At 30.4% G+C, this 18,470-nt stretch overlaps 1 protein-coding gene across 2 annotated transcripts in view; it reads right to left on the reverse strand.

Moving 5' to 3' along the window:
- Positions 1-18,470, reverse strand: part of LOC126917668 (uncharacterized) — a 97,425-nt gene that overhangs the window by 50,581 nt on the left and 28,374 nt on the right. Inside the window, exon 2 of one of the 2 annotated variants that reach the window (XM_050724819.1) lies at positions 2,166-2,402. The exons of the other annotated variant lie outside the window; for it this stretch is intronic. Within the exon in view, the coding sequence (XP_050580776.1) occupies positions 2,166-2,402 (237 nt within the window). The remainder of the gene's footprint in view (positions 1-2,165; positions 2,403-18,470) is intronic. 2 annotated transcript variants of the gene reach the window in all.

The raw sequence follows: 18,470 nt of genomic DNA on the forward strand, positions 1-18,470 counted from the left end.
TTATTTTAATCCAGAAATAACGTTGATTGCGTTGTTCCTTTGTTTCAAGAGCGTAAAGAAAACATCAACTATCTATATGCTTTAATTTTTATCTCAAACACGTCATCTTTGATTTGTTTACGCTGGTAATTAATTCACTTTTGTCTAATACTTTATCATTGATTAGATTTATCAATATTGTGGAAATTTAAACAAGTTTGCCAGCTTTCAGTGGAGGATAAATGATATAATGTATGCATAAATAAATAATGGCAATTTTTCTATTAGATGTCTTAGTACACTGATGCATATTGAGTGTTGTGAACAAACAATTCACGAAAGAAAAAAGCGAAATGCATTTCATATTTAAGGTAAATTATCATGATTTGGAATATTTCAATTCTTTTATTTATAGTACTTCAAATATAAATAAATAAAATAAAATATTTATTTATTTGTCATTTAAATAATTTAGAAATTAGTTAATTATTAATAACAGAAATTTGGAAACCGCAAATTAATTATTAGTAAAATGCAATGTTACATGATACAGTGATACATCATTAAACGTCATTACATCATTTTACCCAAAGAATGGATTTGAGTTCGTAAAATGTTATATTACAAACAGAATTTAATTTCTACAATATTAAAGACATTATAAATAGAGATGACAAATTTCCATTTATAATATTTGCGAATATTCAAGATTCATTTAAAAACAAAATTCTCTGATGTTAATATGGTCATTACGTTTTAATACAATTTTATGTTTCATAAATAACAATTCGTAACGCGGTGAAATACTTCATACAGGCGTGACCGGAAGTACGCATAAGTTTCTTCGGAACGTCAAACTTTCTCTTAAGCCCACATCCGCGAACGTATTTCCCGGTTACACACCTATCTCAACGACTCGTGCGAGAATTTTTCTATCAACGCAATCTATTCACCGTGTCTTTTACATACAATATTCTCTTTGCATTTTTATTTAAATCATCAAACACTTTACGATTCCTACGTTTTAACGCAACACTAACAAGAAAAGAAACTGGGGGAACTGACATTCTTAAACGAACAAAGAATCGAAGAAGCTACTTATAAAAATGCCAGTTCAAAATAATGTGTACGTAAGTTTTATAAAAATTAAGGTAATTTAATGGATAAATAACGCAAATAGTGCTTGCAATTTACTGCCTAATCCGTTATATTGGAATTTTACAAAACATTCACGAAGAATCGACCACTTTGTAATCTATATATTCCTTAATATTGGAAGCGTTTTAATTTTTGAAAAAAATGGGAACCCCACTATATCTGAGATTACAGAGGATAGAGTAAAATATAGAAATTTAACTTCTTATATTTAGAACTTAGAACCCAGTTCCTAATCTATCTAATACCTAAATAAATGTAATATGTTAAACAAAATAAAAATTTATTTCAAAGAATTGCTAAGTAAATATTAATCATTGTTAATCTTATATGAAAATTTTAATAGCTCATATTGAGATATAACTTATAATCAGAAGTCATAGATGATCAGAAATTACCTATGCCATTTATAGGCTATATTTTAAAAGTTAAATAATAAATAGTTTGGTTGAGTGAAATATAAATAATTTAATTATTCTTATTTTTGCATTCTCCTTTATAACAAATGTTATATAAAACCTAAATTTGCTGGAATATTAGAAAGTTTATTGAATATGATTAACTTTATAAATATAAAACAAAAATGGAATTTTACAAATTTCAAATTATTCTATCTGATTTGGTATAAAATTGCGACATTATAAAAGGGAATTCAATAATTTACAAATTGTTACTCGTCAATTCTCCAATACTATTACTTGACAAATTATCCTCTAAAATAATCGAAAAATTCAGTCTATCACTTGTAGAACTTTTTCATATAATTACTTCTCGCTTGTTCAAAAATATAATACAAACAAATAACAAGAACATTCGAGCACTTGCGACACAAAACGTAAGAACTTTCATTTCTGTGGTGGACTAGTATTGTTGTATAACTTTTTATACAACGCACATTTGATAAATTGTATGATATAATAGGAAATAGGTAGAACCTATTTTTCACTCGTTCCTCATACAATTTTATGTCTCCTAATGGCTACTGAAAAAGTAACATTTTCTCGTAACTTTTAAAGAATATATAGACTTACCGCAAAATGGAACCCCTTCCGGTGTCCAAGAGCCATCAATCTGACACTGTCTCCGCGCAGGACCAAGGAGTTCAAACCCACGTTCGCAAGAATACGTAGCCACTGTGCCCTCGGGCAGTATCGTGTCCTTTAGAAGGGCATCCTCTTCGTCTATAACGTCTTCGGCACCTGTTCCTGTGAACCGAACGCTACTATGTGCAGGAGCCCCAGGGTAACCGCATCCAGCACCGTTGCAGCCTGTAATCCAATACAAAGACACGATCATTATCAAGTAACTGACAGCGGTTATCAGACTTTAATGTGTTAAACAGCAGTGTAAACGCGGATGACCTAATAATAATAATAGCGAGCAGTTTCGCGCCTGTCATCAATTCGCATTCTTGGATCATAAATGGTCCATAGTAGTTCAAGTTAATTCCGTTGCATCTTTTGCTCCATTTTTAACCAAATCGTATTATTGTTATCATTAGGAAATTTTTCGAACTGAAGGGAAGTATGAAAATCTAATTACTAATCTGCAAGATTTTTCGTTTCGACTGTATATCAAAGATTTTCTTAAGATATTAAATCTTTTACTCGTCTGAAATTGAAACGAGATTGAGACGAAAGATTGGAGAACTGCAGTATGTGTTAATTTGTTCATTTTTTAATACTTTATTTTCGATCGTATTCTGTGTTTGACGTAATAAAAATTATCAATGGTATTTATATGTAAGACGTAAAATACAAATTAAAATTAAGTAATTCCTAGTTCAATTCTGTCCAAATTTGAGTAAATTTCATTGAAAATAAAGATGTATTAAAAAGTTCTCCAACAATCGATACATCGAACGCTGAATATAATTATTTTATAGTAAAGTGGTAATAGCATGGATTCCATTCGAAATGAGAATAATCTTGGAATATTGCGAAATTAATATGATTTAGAAAGGATATCATATAAAGAATTAAAAGAAATACGTCCTCTGATAATTAGTTGAAGTTTCTTCGACATACGCTATAAAGTTTGCAAATAAAACAACATGTCGTTATAATATAACAATTAATTCTTGATAGTATTACTTATTATAGCATAGCCTCTACCAGTATTCAAATCACGTAATGGCCACTACTTTCTTTTAAACTCCCAACAGTAAACAAGGTGAAATAAATTCATACGTTTTATACAGTTACATGAGGATCTTAAGGAAAGACCTTTAGAGAACAATTTTTACATATATTTCAATATACAAGAACCATTCTCTTTAACTTTTGAAAGAAATTTATTCCTGGACTCTCTTAACCAATACTATTAACGAAATTTTACAGCTTATAAATGACCAGGGCTAATAAATTTTCGTTTATAACAATAACAAGTATAATAAGGAAACTAAGTTTAGTAATAAAAGTACAATTCTACAAACGTAAATTTTATAAATGATAGGTAAGCTGTTTACTCTGTGGCACATAATATTTGAAATAAAATTATTGTATTTAAGATAAGATAAAATTAAAAATAAAATCGTACACAATTTTAAAAACCATTTGTGCAACGGGAATTTATAACCCACATCTTACCACTTATTAATTCGTTACTACTATTAATTAGTAAATTAAATACTTATTGCAATAAGCTACACTTGCTTTTCAAAAATACTAGAAAATAGTCAAGGTATTAGAAAGTTATTAAACTGTTGAAAGAGAATAAAAAATATTTTTTGATTTAATTTTTGTCAGATACGAACACCTCCGATTAATGAAAGGTTTTCCAGCATCGGACGAAGAATGAAGGAAGCTTTGTTTTGATGACACATTGATAAACGACAAAATAAACAATCGATCGTCGATTCTAATTGCGTAAAGTGAACGGCAGAAAGACAAAAGGCAGGAAAAAACGGGAAGGTAGAATCGCTGAGCTGAATGTCTATTTGCGTTCACGGAGGTGACGACGTTCTTGCCGGCCATTGAAATCATCGACTTGAAAACCCCAACGCTCGATGAGGCAACGTCCCGCTTTGCAATGACTTTAATGCAGCTCGTGCGTGATGACGTGAGTTGCATGTCCCATCGGAGGCCAACGGCAACAGTACCGTCAGCTACACTTGTCCGTGGTGCCCACAGCGTATTTACACTGATTACCAAGCGAGCAATAAAACGTTGCGTTATTTGTGTAATTAGTCACGAAAGATTGAAGTGCAATCATCATCCCCGTTTCTTTTATAATATATTTTTTTCTTTTTTCTTTTCGTAATCTAACGTCAAATTCATGGTACAGTTATCTGTAAACTGTAAATGATTGTTTATATTTTTATGTAGGTAAATAAAAAAGTGGAATCTAAACGGAGGTTTGTTTCGCTCTAAATCAGTGTTTTCCAACTTTCTTTAAGTCACGATTCCATTTTATAATGATAAATTAACTTGTGATTCTCTCCGCCGCATATAGATCTAAAGAAACACATTTTATAATGTAAAGAAAATACATGAAATATAAATATTTCATAATACGATTATAATTAGTATATGTATATATATTTTTTATATTAATTGAAATGCGTTTCGGAGGGCGCGATGCACAAATTAGGAACTTGCGCTCTGAATATTATATCAATTATTTTAACTCTGAATACTTTTTAATATTATCCACGCATTCTGTACATTTTTTCTCACTTTCCCAGCGATATATAATTATCCTCAATCTACTTGTTAGTTACGATCAAAATAGTGATAATTTTTTTGCGATTAAAGTAAAATATAACATGTAACATAAAATGCTGGTAGTCAGATCAAAATTTTGTTTGCCTACCTTGTATCTCTCGTAAATTTAATATTTGAATATTTTCATATGATTTATAAAAAAGATTTTTGAAATCTTATGAATCTTATCTACAAATGACCAAACGATATTAATAATAGAATCATAACGCTTGAGAACTTAATATTATTGTGATTATTATATTTTCTAAATCTAAGGAGCTCATATCTAATTACATATAAATCGATCGTTATATAAAAGATTGAAAATTAACACTAGTTTATAAATTACGAGATTACTTAATACACGCTTCTTCGCTTATAGAATCTCATGAAAAACTAACTTATTTATAAATTAATACCTTTGATCGAGACAAAGAGTAATGTTCTACCATTACACTTTCTCCGAAGTAAAGCCAACTTTTATGCCAAATCTTATCAATAATATCATTTTATCGATCGTGTTGTATTCTCTAAAACCTTAGAGAATCTCGTCCAGGTCAGCCAAGCTACGTGAATTCAAATTCCTCAAATTCAATTACCTTGATTTACATACAAGTTACTTGACTCAAGGTAATTTGAATTCAAATTGCCCAATTTTAACTGGACATCTTAACGGAAATAGCGTTAAAGAAGATGCTGCGTGAAAATAGAAGAACAAACTAGGAATAATATTGTACTGCCAAATTGAAATAACCTCAACTTTATCTAAAATCTAACAGGACATTGCAGATAAATAAATCACGGGTTCACACTGGTAAAGTGGTTTCAAGATCTTTCAGTTCCAGTTTCTCGAATTCAGATATTTTCTGATGAATTTCAATGAAATCGTAAATTATACCATGATTTTTTAGCTTATTTTAAGAACAGGTTTGAATTTGTTTTATTGTTAAAACATGTTATATTTCAGACAAATTAGGATTAAATTCGTAATGGTTCGATATAGGAGATAAATCACACTTTAGTTTGCGTCGCGAAACAAGTTTCTTTAAGAGATAAAAGCAATAAATACGGGTTAATTGGATGCAGAATACTTGCATGATATATTGAATTATAGTGTAATTTAGTTCTTCCGGAGCGATATAGACGTTATTTCATAGCTCTGCAAGAATATACCGTTTACATTATTCTTCAACGGATAGATGAAAGATAATTGAACGTACGTGAACTGACGCGAAGAGGAATGAAATTGAATTGAAGATGTACTCTCTTAACTACAAACTTATTCGTTCTCTTTGCCATGCCTTTTGAAATTATCATCGTAATCGAGTATTGCATACAGGATGGATGGATTACAGCGATCTGAATGTAATTCGTGTGAAGGATTTCTACGTTTCATCCATTTCTATTTTGTATTGTTCTATTACTTGTTTTCTGTTATTATTTCTATTAACCCTCGACTGGTACCGTTAGATTACGACAGTTCGTCTTAAGATCACATTTTGCCATTATTTAAATAACATATTTGAGAAATGGTTATTCAATATAATAAATAAAGTTTAATACGATATCATGTATTGATATATCATATCGTTTAACCGACAGTTATTACACGTTGATATGCGATATTATTATGCGACAATAATTATGTGTCACTTTGTTGAAATAATAATATAATTTTCTTCTGAATTATTTCATAATCTGTCTACCAAATACAGTCATTTTTTAATTTCTCAAATAATTCCTGAGTCTCTTCCATCAACTGCATTAAAAGCGCATATTTTTCACAGCCATATGGTTCACACATTTGTAACTCAGAGATAATCGTAATGAAAACAAATACAGCTAAAACCCTAAATCTTTTGTTATTCCGTCTAAAGAGATTAACTAGTATAAAAGATTATATACAGATGCTTTATTTGATCACGAGGTAAGATAAAATTACTTTTCGTAAATTATCTGGAAAATAAAAATTAAGTTAAAGTGATCCGTTATCTCAAATTTAAAATTGTTATTTTTATTCTAAATAAAACTCATTCGTATCAATATTTTAAATACAAAATAAAAATGAAGTAAAAATAATAATTTCGTTAAAATGACTCATTGGTTTTAGTCGAAACGTTCTTAGAACTTATTCACGTTCCTATATCATCGATTCACTTGATTCTCCAATTAAAGACAATATAAGTACTACAATCGTGAATGAATTGATTCCAAGTCAGCAGATTGTATTGCGAGCATCAAGAGCCGTTAAATCAATAATCTTTAGCAACTACCGGCTGCTCGTGGGCGTAGATAAACAGAAGAAAACGCCACGATTACCACGAACCCGTAACGGAAACGATAATGCAAGCAGCTCACATCCTGCGGCTTTCGCGCAATCACCTAGGAAGTCATCGGCTATGCCGACGTACAACGTACATGCACGCGTGTAAATCCAATGGACAAAGGGGGAACTGCATGAAAATGGAGAGGCCTCGCAAAATTTCACCTCGTCTGCTTGCGTAACGCGACAATTTTTCTTCTTCAACATCGTCGATTCTTTTCCTTTTTTCTTTTTTTTTTGTCATCCGCCCGCTGTTGTCATTCTGGCCATTGGACCGAGAGGTTCGAGTTGCTTTCTAACACGATTCGCATTCCACACGCGCGGATCCATTGTTCGCTTTTACACGAAAACCAAATGATTTCTAGCTGTTCTCTCCTTCAGCCTGTTGCAATCTTTTTTGTAAGCATCGAGAATTTATTGTCGGAGAATTTATAGTCGAACGTTTTTCGACTAAGAGCCGAACTTAATTTCATTTATTTTACACGATGCTTGGAATGACGGAATGGAAGCCTTACATTGTCAAGAAAGCGGAGTCGAAGATTAAAAGTGGAATAAGCGTTTGATTTTGTAGTTTGAACGTTTCAATGACGAGTCAATGAATACTTGCATGAAACGTATCGAAAATTATAAAAATTGTTTTAAATAAAAATATTCCAATTTGGCAGAGTTATATTCTTCCAAAACAAACAGCTTAAGAATACGACAACTTTCAACGTGACCTAATATTAGCTCATTGGATTTTCTTTTATGGGAAACTTATATTAACTGAAAGATAAAAGAAAGGTATAAAACTGGTATATGTAAGCCGTATCTTCCCTCGAAGAGAGTAGATTAGGAGATTCGAAAGTGGTTTGCAGTAGAAGTCTGGTATTTAGGTTTATTGCAGGATGTCGATTATCGAAGGTACAAAAGAAGAATGAGATGGACCTGAGATCTATAGATAACGGCTTCTGGCATGTCTCAATAACTAAGTGTTAACTGTAAATATATTAACTTGTAGGATTATTTAGGAGACAATAGAAAATGGCACGTGCGCGACTACAATGCCATACAACTCTGAGAAAAGATAACGGAAGTATTGTGACATAAATTTTTCAGAATATGCGCGGGTATCGATGCGTGTACATTTGTTAAAAATATCAAAGTTAACTCTTACTGTGAAAACCGATTCATCAACGTTACACTCTTCAATAGGATAACAGTTGTTGAGAAATCTGGAAACATTTATATAATGTCTCCAAACGTCTGAAATTAAAATTGTCATACAATTTTTGGTCTCATCTTAATTTAAATTACGGTAAATAAATATTGGGAGTCCGTAGTGTTTCCAAGATTGGAGAATGATTATATGTTGTAAACTTCTGTGAAATAATGAAATAGAAAATTCTGAAAAATGCTATTAATTGGTCAATAAATGTAACGAAAAATGTTTGCGGAAAAGATGCAAGATTAGTGAACAGAAAAAGTGTTTTTCAAACAGACAATATTTAGTCTCAAGTATGAAAGAAAAGTTTTTTAATGACAAAAGCAAATTGCTTTAGAATCAGGAAAACTGCTTGAAACAATGGATTGCAAAGAAATACGAAGATTCTTCGACAAACTTTATGAGGCTATTCAATAAATAGCTAAACGTACCGCGAAAGAGACAATGCATAAATTATTTAATAAAATTCTATAAAAATATATTACCTTCCGATCTTTTTGAAATATTACTACGAACTTTTCCAGCAACCCAATAGCATAAAGTGAAACACATTAGGTATAGTGTCATGTTCGGATTATCCCGAACGCGAAAGACCTACATTTACAAAATAGAGATTAGGGATATCTGTTAGACTTTATTCTCCCAAAAAGTAGCAGATACTTCTAATTGATTACCGTGGCTGTCAAAGCGACATTCTTCAAAGGATAACTGACTAAACGGTTCCGAATGTGAACACAGAAATGATGACTACGTAACGGTTCAGGCCACGCGATTTACATATTTATCAGTTACTTTGTCTGTTCTTCCTGCCCTATACCGAACGACCCGAGTATCAAAACGTTTAAGCATACGATACCTACGATCATTTTACCGTATGTATTTCTCGCCGGTCAAACATTTGTCTCGAATGGGCAAACAAAGAAGACAAAAGTGAAACCGTAACTGGAAATGAAGGATGGAGCGTTGATGCAATCGCTATTTGCTAATATGAGTAATATTATAGTCATATAAGCAGTGATGTCAGCCTATACAAAATAACTTTTTCAACTTGTAGACAAATATATTCCTATATATGTACATATGTGTGATGCACAAAAATATTCGAACGCTTGGCGTAGAGCATTTTTATGCATGTGTTATGTATGTCATATGAAAGTTTCATAGGAAATTTCAGTAGGTTTGTAATGGGACACAATTAGCGTCGTTACAGTGGTAAAATTTGAAACCAACCTCAAAGTGTATATAGAAATTATTACAAACATATATCGAGTAAAAGATTAATACACAGCAATTAAATCATATTATATACATTATAAGGTTAACGATGATTTTACTGAATATCGAGGGTTATTATCCTTGTCAAATATACAGTTATACGAAATGTCTTGTAGCTTGTACGTACGATGTGCATTTTCAATTTTCTTTCAAATTGTTCCATCAATCAAGTTTCTTGTGTATAATCAAGATACAATCGATATCCCTTAAATATTCAATGTAAATTGCCAGTACAAATGCCATATTGTACGCATTGTTTCTAGTATAATTAACACCAAAAATGTAGAAACCGACAAAATTTTAATTAATAATTTTCGAAATTCTATATATAAATATCTCATTGCAAAATTATATTGTTTGATAAAATAAACGTATTGGAATATAAGAAATTTGATTCTAATTTTTTCTCCATTTATGTCGACGCATTATTTTTAGTGCGCTCAAGAGTGAACAAACGACCTCCTTCCACAAAGGTTTGCGTATGCTTGCCGAAGATTATCGAGCACCTTGTTTTCTAAAAAAGTTTCTTCGTAGTTGAGCTGACGGTTCGTTGCATCCGCTTAATGTAGGTTGCTACCTCGTATCATCGTAATTGTTAAACCGCAAACCGGGGCAGAACTTACGCTGAACCTCAAGATATAACGTCACACGATACTTCTTACTTGTCTTTTACTCTGCCAATATTTGTTTTATAATTATACCGTGATTTAGCTTCTATGTATGTACAAAAGCGAAAACGGAAGTCGTTGGATCCTGACGTGGGTAAAATATTAATTGAGCATACGATTAATGTTATTGAATACGATATAATTTTCATAATAATTGCTTAAACTAAATAAATAATATTTCTGTTGTCTATACATATAATTGCTTTATATTATTAATTCGATTTATTCTATTGTTCTATTTAGTATCTCTCTATTTTCCAAAAAATATTGAAATATTTAAATTTCCCAGGGTTTCTTACCCTTTAAATAAATTTCTAAAGCTTATTCCACAGCATTGTTGTATAATTCTTACATTTAATACCACACACTCAATATACGTATACTATGCATATATGATTAGTAAGTAATGATTAAAATTAAAAATATCTGATTGCACTGAAAGAATCAAATGTTCCTTTAATATCATAAATTCATAGAAATATATACTCGTATGTAGAAAGCAATAAAATGTAGCTCGAACTTTTAATAAGTGGTAGGCACATTTCCAAATTTATAAAAATAAGAATCAGAAAAGCTTTAAATCTCATAATGCAAAAGCTTTCGTATAATATGAAAATATTTTTGGACATAAGATCATTAAGAAATTCGTATAGTATTCATTTTTATAAGTGAAATATTTACCATTATGTGTAATACTTTTAAAAATAAACAAATTACTCGCATAGATAATTTTATCATTTTTTAAAGCACTTAATAAATTACGTAGTTAAGAAACATGGTATTCTAAAGGAACTTTGATGCATACGATGTACAAGATTTCTTTCGTCTCACACCTGAATCTTCTTTTTCATTCCAAAATGAACTGAGCAGTATATCGAAACTCAGATTATAAAAGAACAAAAGCATAAAAGAATGAAGAAACAAAAAGCAATTGATAATAATACGTTTACCAGCCATTTTTATGGAGTACAATCATACTAGAAAGTAACACTTCCTCCTTTGTTCCTGTACATAGCATGTTGGCAATGTAACAGAGTAATGTTAAAATTATATAGAATCATCTGATATATCACAATCAGTCACAAATATATATATATACATCAAGTGAACTTCATGCAAAATAAATACAATATTTGAGGTACGGCTTTTAATAAGAGGAATTGTATAAAAACGGAAATCATTTCGCGAAAGCAATTTTAATTAAAGACCAAAGATGGTAAAGGTAACTTGGTAAGAATCTCAATTATACTCATCCGCACAGGTTGCAATGGCGCGGCGCGGCGCGCTGCTCGATGAAAGTTGGCACAATTATGCGTGAAGGATATTTCTTGCCGTGCTTTCAAAGATTCACGGTAAGATCAGTATAAAATACGTACATCGATGAACTCATAATGCGTTTCTGTTTTTTGTTACAACACTGTTTAATGATAGATGTTGCTCTTGTACTTACAATTTAATTAGATTTTGATAATAATCAATTAGAAATCAGGCTACCTTAAACTTACTCAGCCTTGTTCCTTATACGTGTATATGATTGCAACATTATTATTAGATCATTCTCGAAGTTCTTAATACTTAATAATATATCAATAATATACAATAATCAATAATAATAATCAAGATAATAATCAATTAGAAATCAGGCTACCTTAAACTTAGCCCTGTTCCTTATATATGTACATGATTGCAACATTATTATTAGATCATTCTGGAAGTTCTTAATACTTTAAAGTTACCAATTTTTGAAGAATATAACTATATTAAAATTAAACATTTTTATCTCAAGTAATTTGTATCATGTATAGTACGTTTTTTTCTTTTCTCTTTTTTGCCAATATATTAAGACTTATACAGACAGGGATGAAAATAACAATTCTTTTGTATATATATATATTAGGTTGTCTGAAAAGTATCTTTCGTTTTATGAGGAAATAATAGACGCACAACGATCCATTTTGTTTTGTTGAGATAAACAAATTGAGATTTCACAGACTTGGTTTCACGTTTGTATGAAGGTGCACAGTTGTAAAAAACACGTTCGCGAAAGAAATACATTTTCCGGACAACCTAATATATGCAAAATTCATATATTTATAATAATTTATGTATGTATAGGAATTTTCGCAAGAAAAGGGTACTGAAAGAAACTCAATTTTTGCTTAAGTAGAGGACGCGATGAAAATTACCGCAACCAACGATTTTAATCATTTGCTGTGGTTACTCCTGAATACGATCGTTTAAAATAAAATATAAATTCTTATACTACATATATCTGAGTTACTTTTTATATATTTTTTATACATATTTGACTTTTTAATTTGAGTCATAACAATTACGGCTCTTCTATACGTATAACAGATTGCAACGCCCTTTGTTGTATTAGAATTGTAATCTCAGTTTTTAAATAGGATTAATTACAGTTTCAATACTATGAGAGAATAATATTGTAAATAAAATATTCATTTACTTAAGGAAGTTATTAACTCTTTTGAAATAATAACATGCTGCAAACTTTTGAGCTGGACACAATTTTCCAGGCAAGTATATATTCAATCATATTTATGTATCTAGTTATATCGTTATTGTCTTCCCTATTTATTATTACACATTACACTCCTGAAAATTTTAAACTCTTACACGTCATAGTAATAAATTTGAAACAATTCGAAATTATTTAAAACAATTTCTCAAATTCAATATCTCTAATTACATTATTACAAAAATGTTACAAAAATAACATATGTAATTATAGTAATAATTTTTGTATAAAATGTCTTTTTGATAAATTTTTAATTTCCTCACGGGCCTGATTGTATCGTAGCCATGATGAAACTTATTTGTTGTTCAAGAAATTATTGGTTGCACAAAGTCTACTTATATTTCGCATACGCGCGGAATATATGTAGGTCAGTAGAGTGGACACAGCGAGTTACAATTGCATGGAAAGGGTAAAAGTTATTCCGGTGCGAATATCAGGTCACCGCTATTTCAACCGTTATCTTTTAGCAGTGATTATCATAGCAATTTTATCGATTATCCAGTCTCTCTATCGAGGCAAGTGCATTCCATTATCAGATACTTAATCTTCCTTTTCCTAATTAATTAAAAAATATTCGCACAACCTATAAATCTTATCAGTTTTCAATTGTTTATTCTAAAACAGCGAGATAGGAAAGAAATTTGCATGACTGCCTAAAAAGATTGAAGCACAAGAAAAATATAATTTTCAAATTTTTGATTTAACTCTGAAATATGCATAAATAATACAATACTAATCGTAATTAATATACGAGACGCTTCAAAACGCGATAAAAATAAAATAAAAACGTGATTAAAATAAAAATTACTTTATATTAAATAGCTTATCGTATTTATAATTAAAATGAAATATTTTAAAATTAAGTAACTTAATTGTGTCTCACTTATAATCTAACGGTATTATCAGAATTGAGAATTGGTAAAGTTTCAACGAATATATTACTCATATTAAAATTATCTGTAACTGAAAATCTAGGAAACTAAATCTGAATAATTTCTTAGATCTAATATCCATACTATGTAAAAACATTTTAGTACTAGGTTAATCATCGCCTAATGTATAGTTTATAATTAAAATTGTATGTTGAAAATAAGATAGGAATATCTCTAATTATATGTATTTTGACATCAATAAAAATTAACCTTAATTTTAAGAAAAGCATATCCTTAGTTATCATAAAAAACAGGAAACTGAAATCTACCACTTTGACGGTCGTTCCAGTGCTATTAGAACATCTTTGAACTCGCACATTTTACTTATTGCTATTCACAAACTGGTTAAACTGGTTAAACTAAATCACTTCATTCTAACATTCACCTAATTCTATGAATTCATAAACCTACTGAACTATACTAAATTAAATAAAATAGAACTAAAATAAAGTTCTGCATAGAACTAGATATTCTTGAAAGATGTCTATTTGTTGAAGTTGTAAGAATATTAGTATTATATTAATGTATTACATACTCACACTATTCATAAACTGACTAATTAAACCAAATCCAAGAGAAAACAGGTTCTGCGCCAAATTATGCCAGAAAGATTTCCATATGCCAGAAACACATAGAATAACATAGTGAAGATCACGATATACGTATAAATCACATTTTTTATTTTCCCAATACGAGAGTAACTTCTACGTACACATTTACAGTAAAAAAAACAATCTCAAAATAAACAAGACATTTTCTATTTGTTTCTTTTTAATCCTCATTTCACATTTCTAAACATTCTAAAAACATCGATTGCCATTTTTAATAACATATAAGATATCTATGGCTTTTTTACAAAGTTTTACGAATTTATCAACTGTTTCTACATCTTCTGACTTTCTTCAATTCATTTTTATTACTCTTTTGAAATATCGAATAGCATTATGATTAAAAAGATCTACAAAAACGAACTTTTATTCTCTGTGATTTTCTTTTATTCATATTTCACACGAGAATGAAAATGAGAATTCTCATAAAAATATTATGTGACGTCTAGACGGCGGATTTTTATGCATTTGAAATGCAACGTTTAAAGATGCAAATATACAGAAAATACAAAACTGTATAAAATATCCAAAGTAGAATATTCGTTATAATATTTAGTCTATGAAACATATATCTGTTTAAATTTGCATTGATATCTACGGTCTAGTGGTACGGTTTTCATAGAAAGAGAAACATGCGGAGGAACGTCAGCCAATCGTGGACGTTCTAACTGGATATCCGTAACGCAACACGTGGTTTTGACGATTCGCCCACGTCCAAAGAAAAGTGGATAATCAGGGCAAAAGTAGGTGAGAAGAGGAAGGTCGAACTCCACCTTCTTCTTCTTTCTTGTTCAGAGTCTCCCGTTACTTCACGGAATCGTGGGAAATTAGGAACCAAGTCAGACTAATTAAACACGTCGACCTTTTGTTTTCAAGGCAGAAACTGACGCATGTTACATCGTGTGTACGCGCGATGCACATACTTATGTGTAACACGCACGTGTCAGTCGCTTTCGATCATTTCACGGGCCCTACCAGTTTTCCGATCTGCTCCTGATTTCTACAGCGTTGGTCAGTAGGTCGATACGAAAATGTGAATGTTCGCTTTGCAAAATTTTTGCCTGCTGATCGTAAACCATATCCTTATCATCGATTAACATTTATGACGATAAATATTGGAATATAATTATTGGACTGCCACTATTTATATAGATGCATATTTTTTTTATCAAAAATGGACTATAAAGTAAAAATTTGTTCTATTTAGAAGATTTTGAACATATTCGTTTTATATATAAAGGATCTATATAATTGATAAGAATGTAGAATGTTGTAATAAATATAAAGGATTTATATATTCAATATTGATAATAATAATTCCATTAATTTGATATAATAAAATGAATCTTCTATTTTCTGATTATTTCGTTATTATTACATGCATAAACGTGCAGTGATCGATCTTATAATCAAAATCAGATTTTTGAACTTTTCATTTAATTCACCTGAAACTTTTCAATAGGATTTAGATCAAGAAACTATAATGACCAACGTACTGTTATTAATTCATTATGTCTTTGTAATTCTTGCGAATAACTTCAACAGATTTTTATGTTAACGACAAATTTTTCGCTCTAAGTATTCATCGCAATTTTATATTAAATACAAAATTCTAATCCATTAATCGTTTCCTTTACAACTATTGACATATGTATAATTTTGTATGCTGGACTGGGTTAATATAAATGCGTAGTAGAGATATTTGTATATGGGTGCGGAGATATGTATGTTCGCGGCGTCTGGAAAACAGATGAATGTAAACTGTTCAGTTGGTTAACAGTCGAGTATGGAGGAAAGTGCTGAGACGCCTGCAAGTGTGTATCGATGAGTATTCTAGAAATCGTCCATAAAATAAATATACGACTGTACTAATATTAATCCCAAGTGTAAATTCAATGTTCCCATAACAATATTTCGGCTATCAGAATCCACAATTCTCAACAACAACCAAGGTTAATTATTATGTTTCTTAGAAGACCAAGAGGTTCCTAATGCTTATGAACAGCAATGTGTGTTCTACATTTTGTATACATGCATCATATTTATTTAAAATCGTAATATAAATAATGTTTATTTATATTAATAATTACATTAATCGAGTAATTATTAAATAACATCAGAAAAATAAATAACAAAAATCTAGAAGTGTAAAATCAAAATGTAGGAAATGGAATTATAGCGAAATAAAATATCGTTTCGAAACGAACTACATTACTTTCAAAACTATATTAGAGAAGAAATTTTAAGCAGTTGAAATAATAACTAAAAATTAAACAGCGCTAATGAAACAAATTTACATACAGCCTCATCACATCGTATGTTTCAGACTATAAATGTACATGAATTATAAATTAATTTTAACCGATGAAGATCTTGAATAAACTTGCAACTCGACTTTAAAAGCTGCGAAAATAAAATAATTAAGATACGACTGTATGTGTATTTTAATTCCTAAAATATCACTGGATTAAACAAACATATTGAACGATTGTTACAAGCTGTGAAAATAAAATAATTAAGATACTACTGTATGTGTATTTTAATTTCTAAAATATCACTGGATTAAACAAACATATTGAATGATTGTTATCATCTTGATGTACGATTTTAATGTATTAATTTAGCATTTGTAGTTAATAAATTAAATAGCTACCGGAGTGTTAGATTCTTACGATTGAAATAGTAGAACTAAATTAATTATACAATAGGCATATTATATATACAAAAGTAAGAATATATTATTTAACGTGACTATTGTTACATCAAAATATTAATTACTTACTAATAAATTTCTAATATACAGAACGTAATATTCAAGATCCGAGAATATTCTAAATTTCTTTTATCGATGATATTATTCATTATCGCTTTAAATAAATTTCTATAAATATAGAAATATTTATATAGAAACTTGAAATACCAAACTTAATTTGGATTAAATCATGTACCAGATAAAAAATATCGACGCGATTTCTACTCAAGTTTCCAATATCAGGTCTATAAGTATGAAACCGGAATTTGCCTATAGATGGCCCTAACTGATAATGTAGTTATCACTAAACTGCGTCATTGATACCAAAAGTCTTTGTTGACATCTCACAAACATTTTCGACTCAGAACAATACAAGTTTCATACAACAGCATAGTTTGTAATAGCGCTGAATGTCGAATTTTGTGCCTGGAAACTACGATTTGCGGACAGCAGTGATTTTCTGTTACCATTTGAAGAAAACTGCTGCAGAATCGCATCGAATGCTTGTCGAAGCTTACGGTGAGCATGCTCTTGGTAAATCACAGTGCTTTGAGTGATTTAAAAAATTCAGAAATGGCAATTTTGACGTGAGGAACGAAGAACGTGGATCAGAAGAGTGTGATCTATTATGAGCTGTTAAAACCTGGCGAAACCGTTAATACTGAGCGCTACCGACAACAAATGATCGACTTGAATCAAGTTTTGCGTGAAAAACGACCAGAATATCAAAAAAGGCAACACAAAGTAATTTTGCTTCGTGATAATGCACCATCACATACAGCAAAACCGATCAAGGAAACGATCGAAGCGTTCAGTTGGGAAATACTTTTGCACGCAGATTACTCACTAGACTTGGCTTCGTCCGATTACTATTTATTTGCATCAATGGGACACGCACTTTCTGACCAGCATTTCATTTCTTACGAAAATCTACGAAAATGGCTCGATGACTGGTATGCCTCAAAAGAGCGACAGTTTTTTTGGCGTGGCATCCACCAATTGCCAGACAGGTGGGAAAAATGTATAGCTAGCGATGGGCAATACTTCGAATAAAATATTTTTAATCATTTTCATACAATAAACGTGTATTTTCTATACAAAAATTCCGGTTTTATATTTACATACCTGGTAGATATGTCAAATAAAGAGTTCCAAGGATATTTATTATATTATTTTTTGATAAATATGCAGTCGGTTCAAAAAGTATCTACTACTTGAAAAGGTATATTTATCGATATACAGTAATGAACGCAGTCCTATTTTTGCGACCAGGTTTTCAGGACAGAGATAGGAAGAAAAAAAACAATATCGTATATATATCTAATTTAAAA

The sequence above is a fragment of the Bombus affinis genome, chromosome 1 (genome assembly GCF_024516045.1).
Source record: "Bombus affinis isolate iyBomAffi1 chromosome 1, iyBomAffi1.2, whole genome shotgun sequence".
Classification (NCBI taxonomy): Eukaryota; Metazoa; Arthropoda; class Insecta; order Hymenoptera; family Apidae; genus Bombus; species Bombus affinis.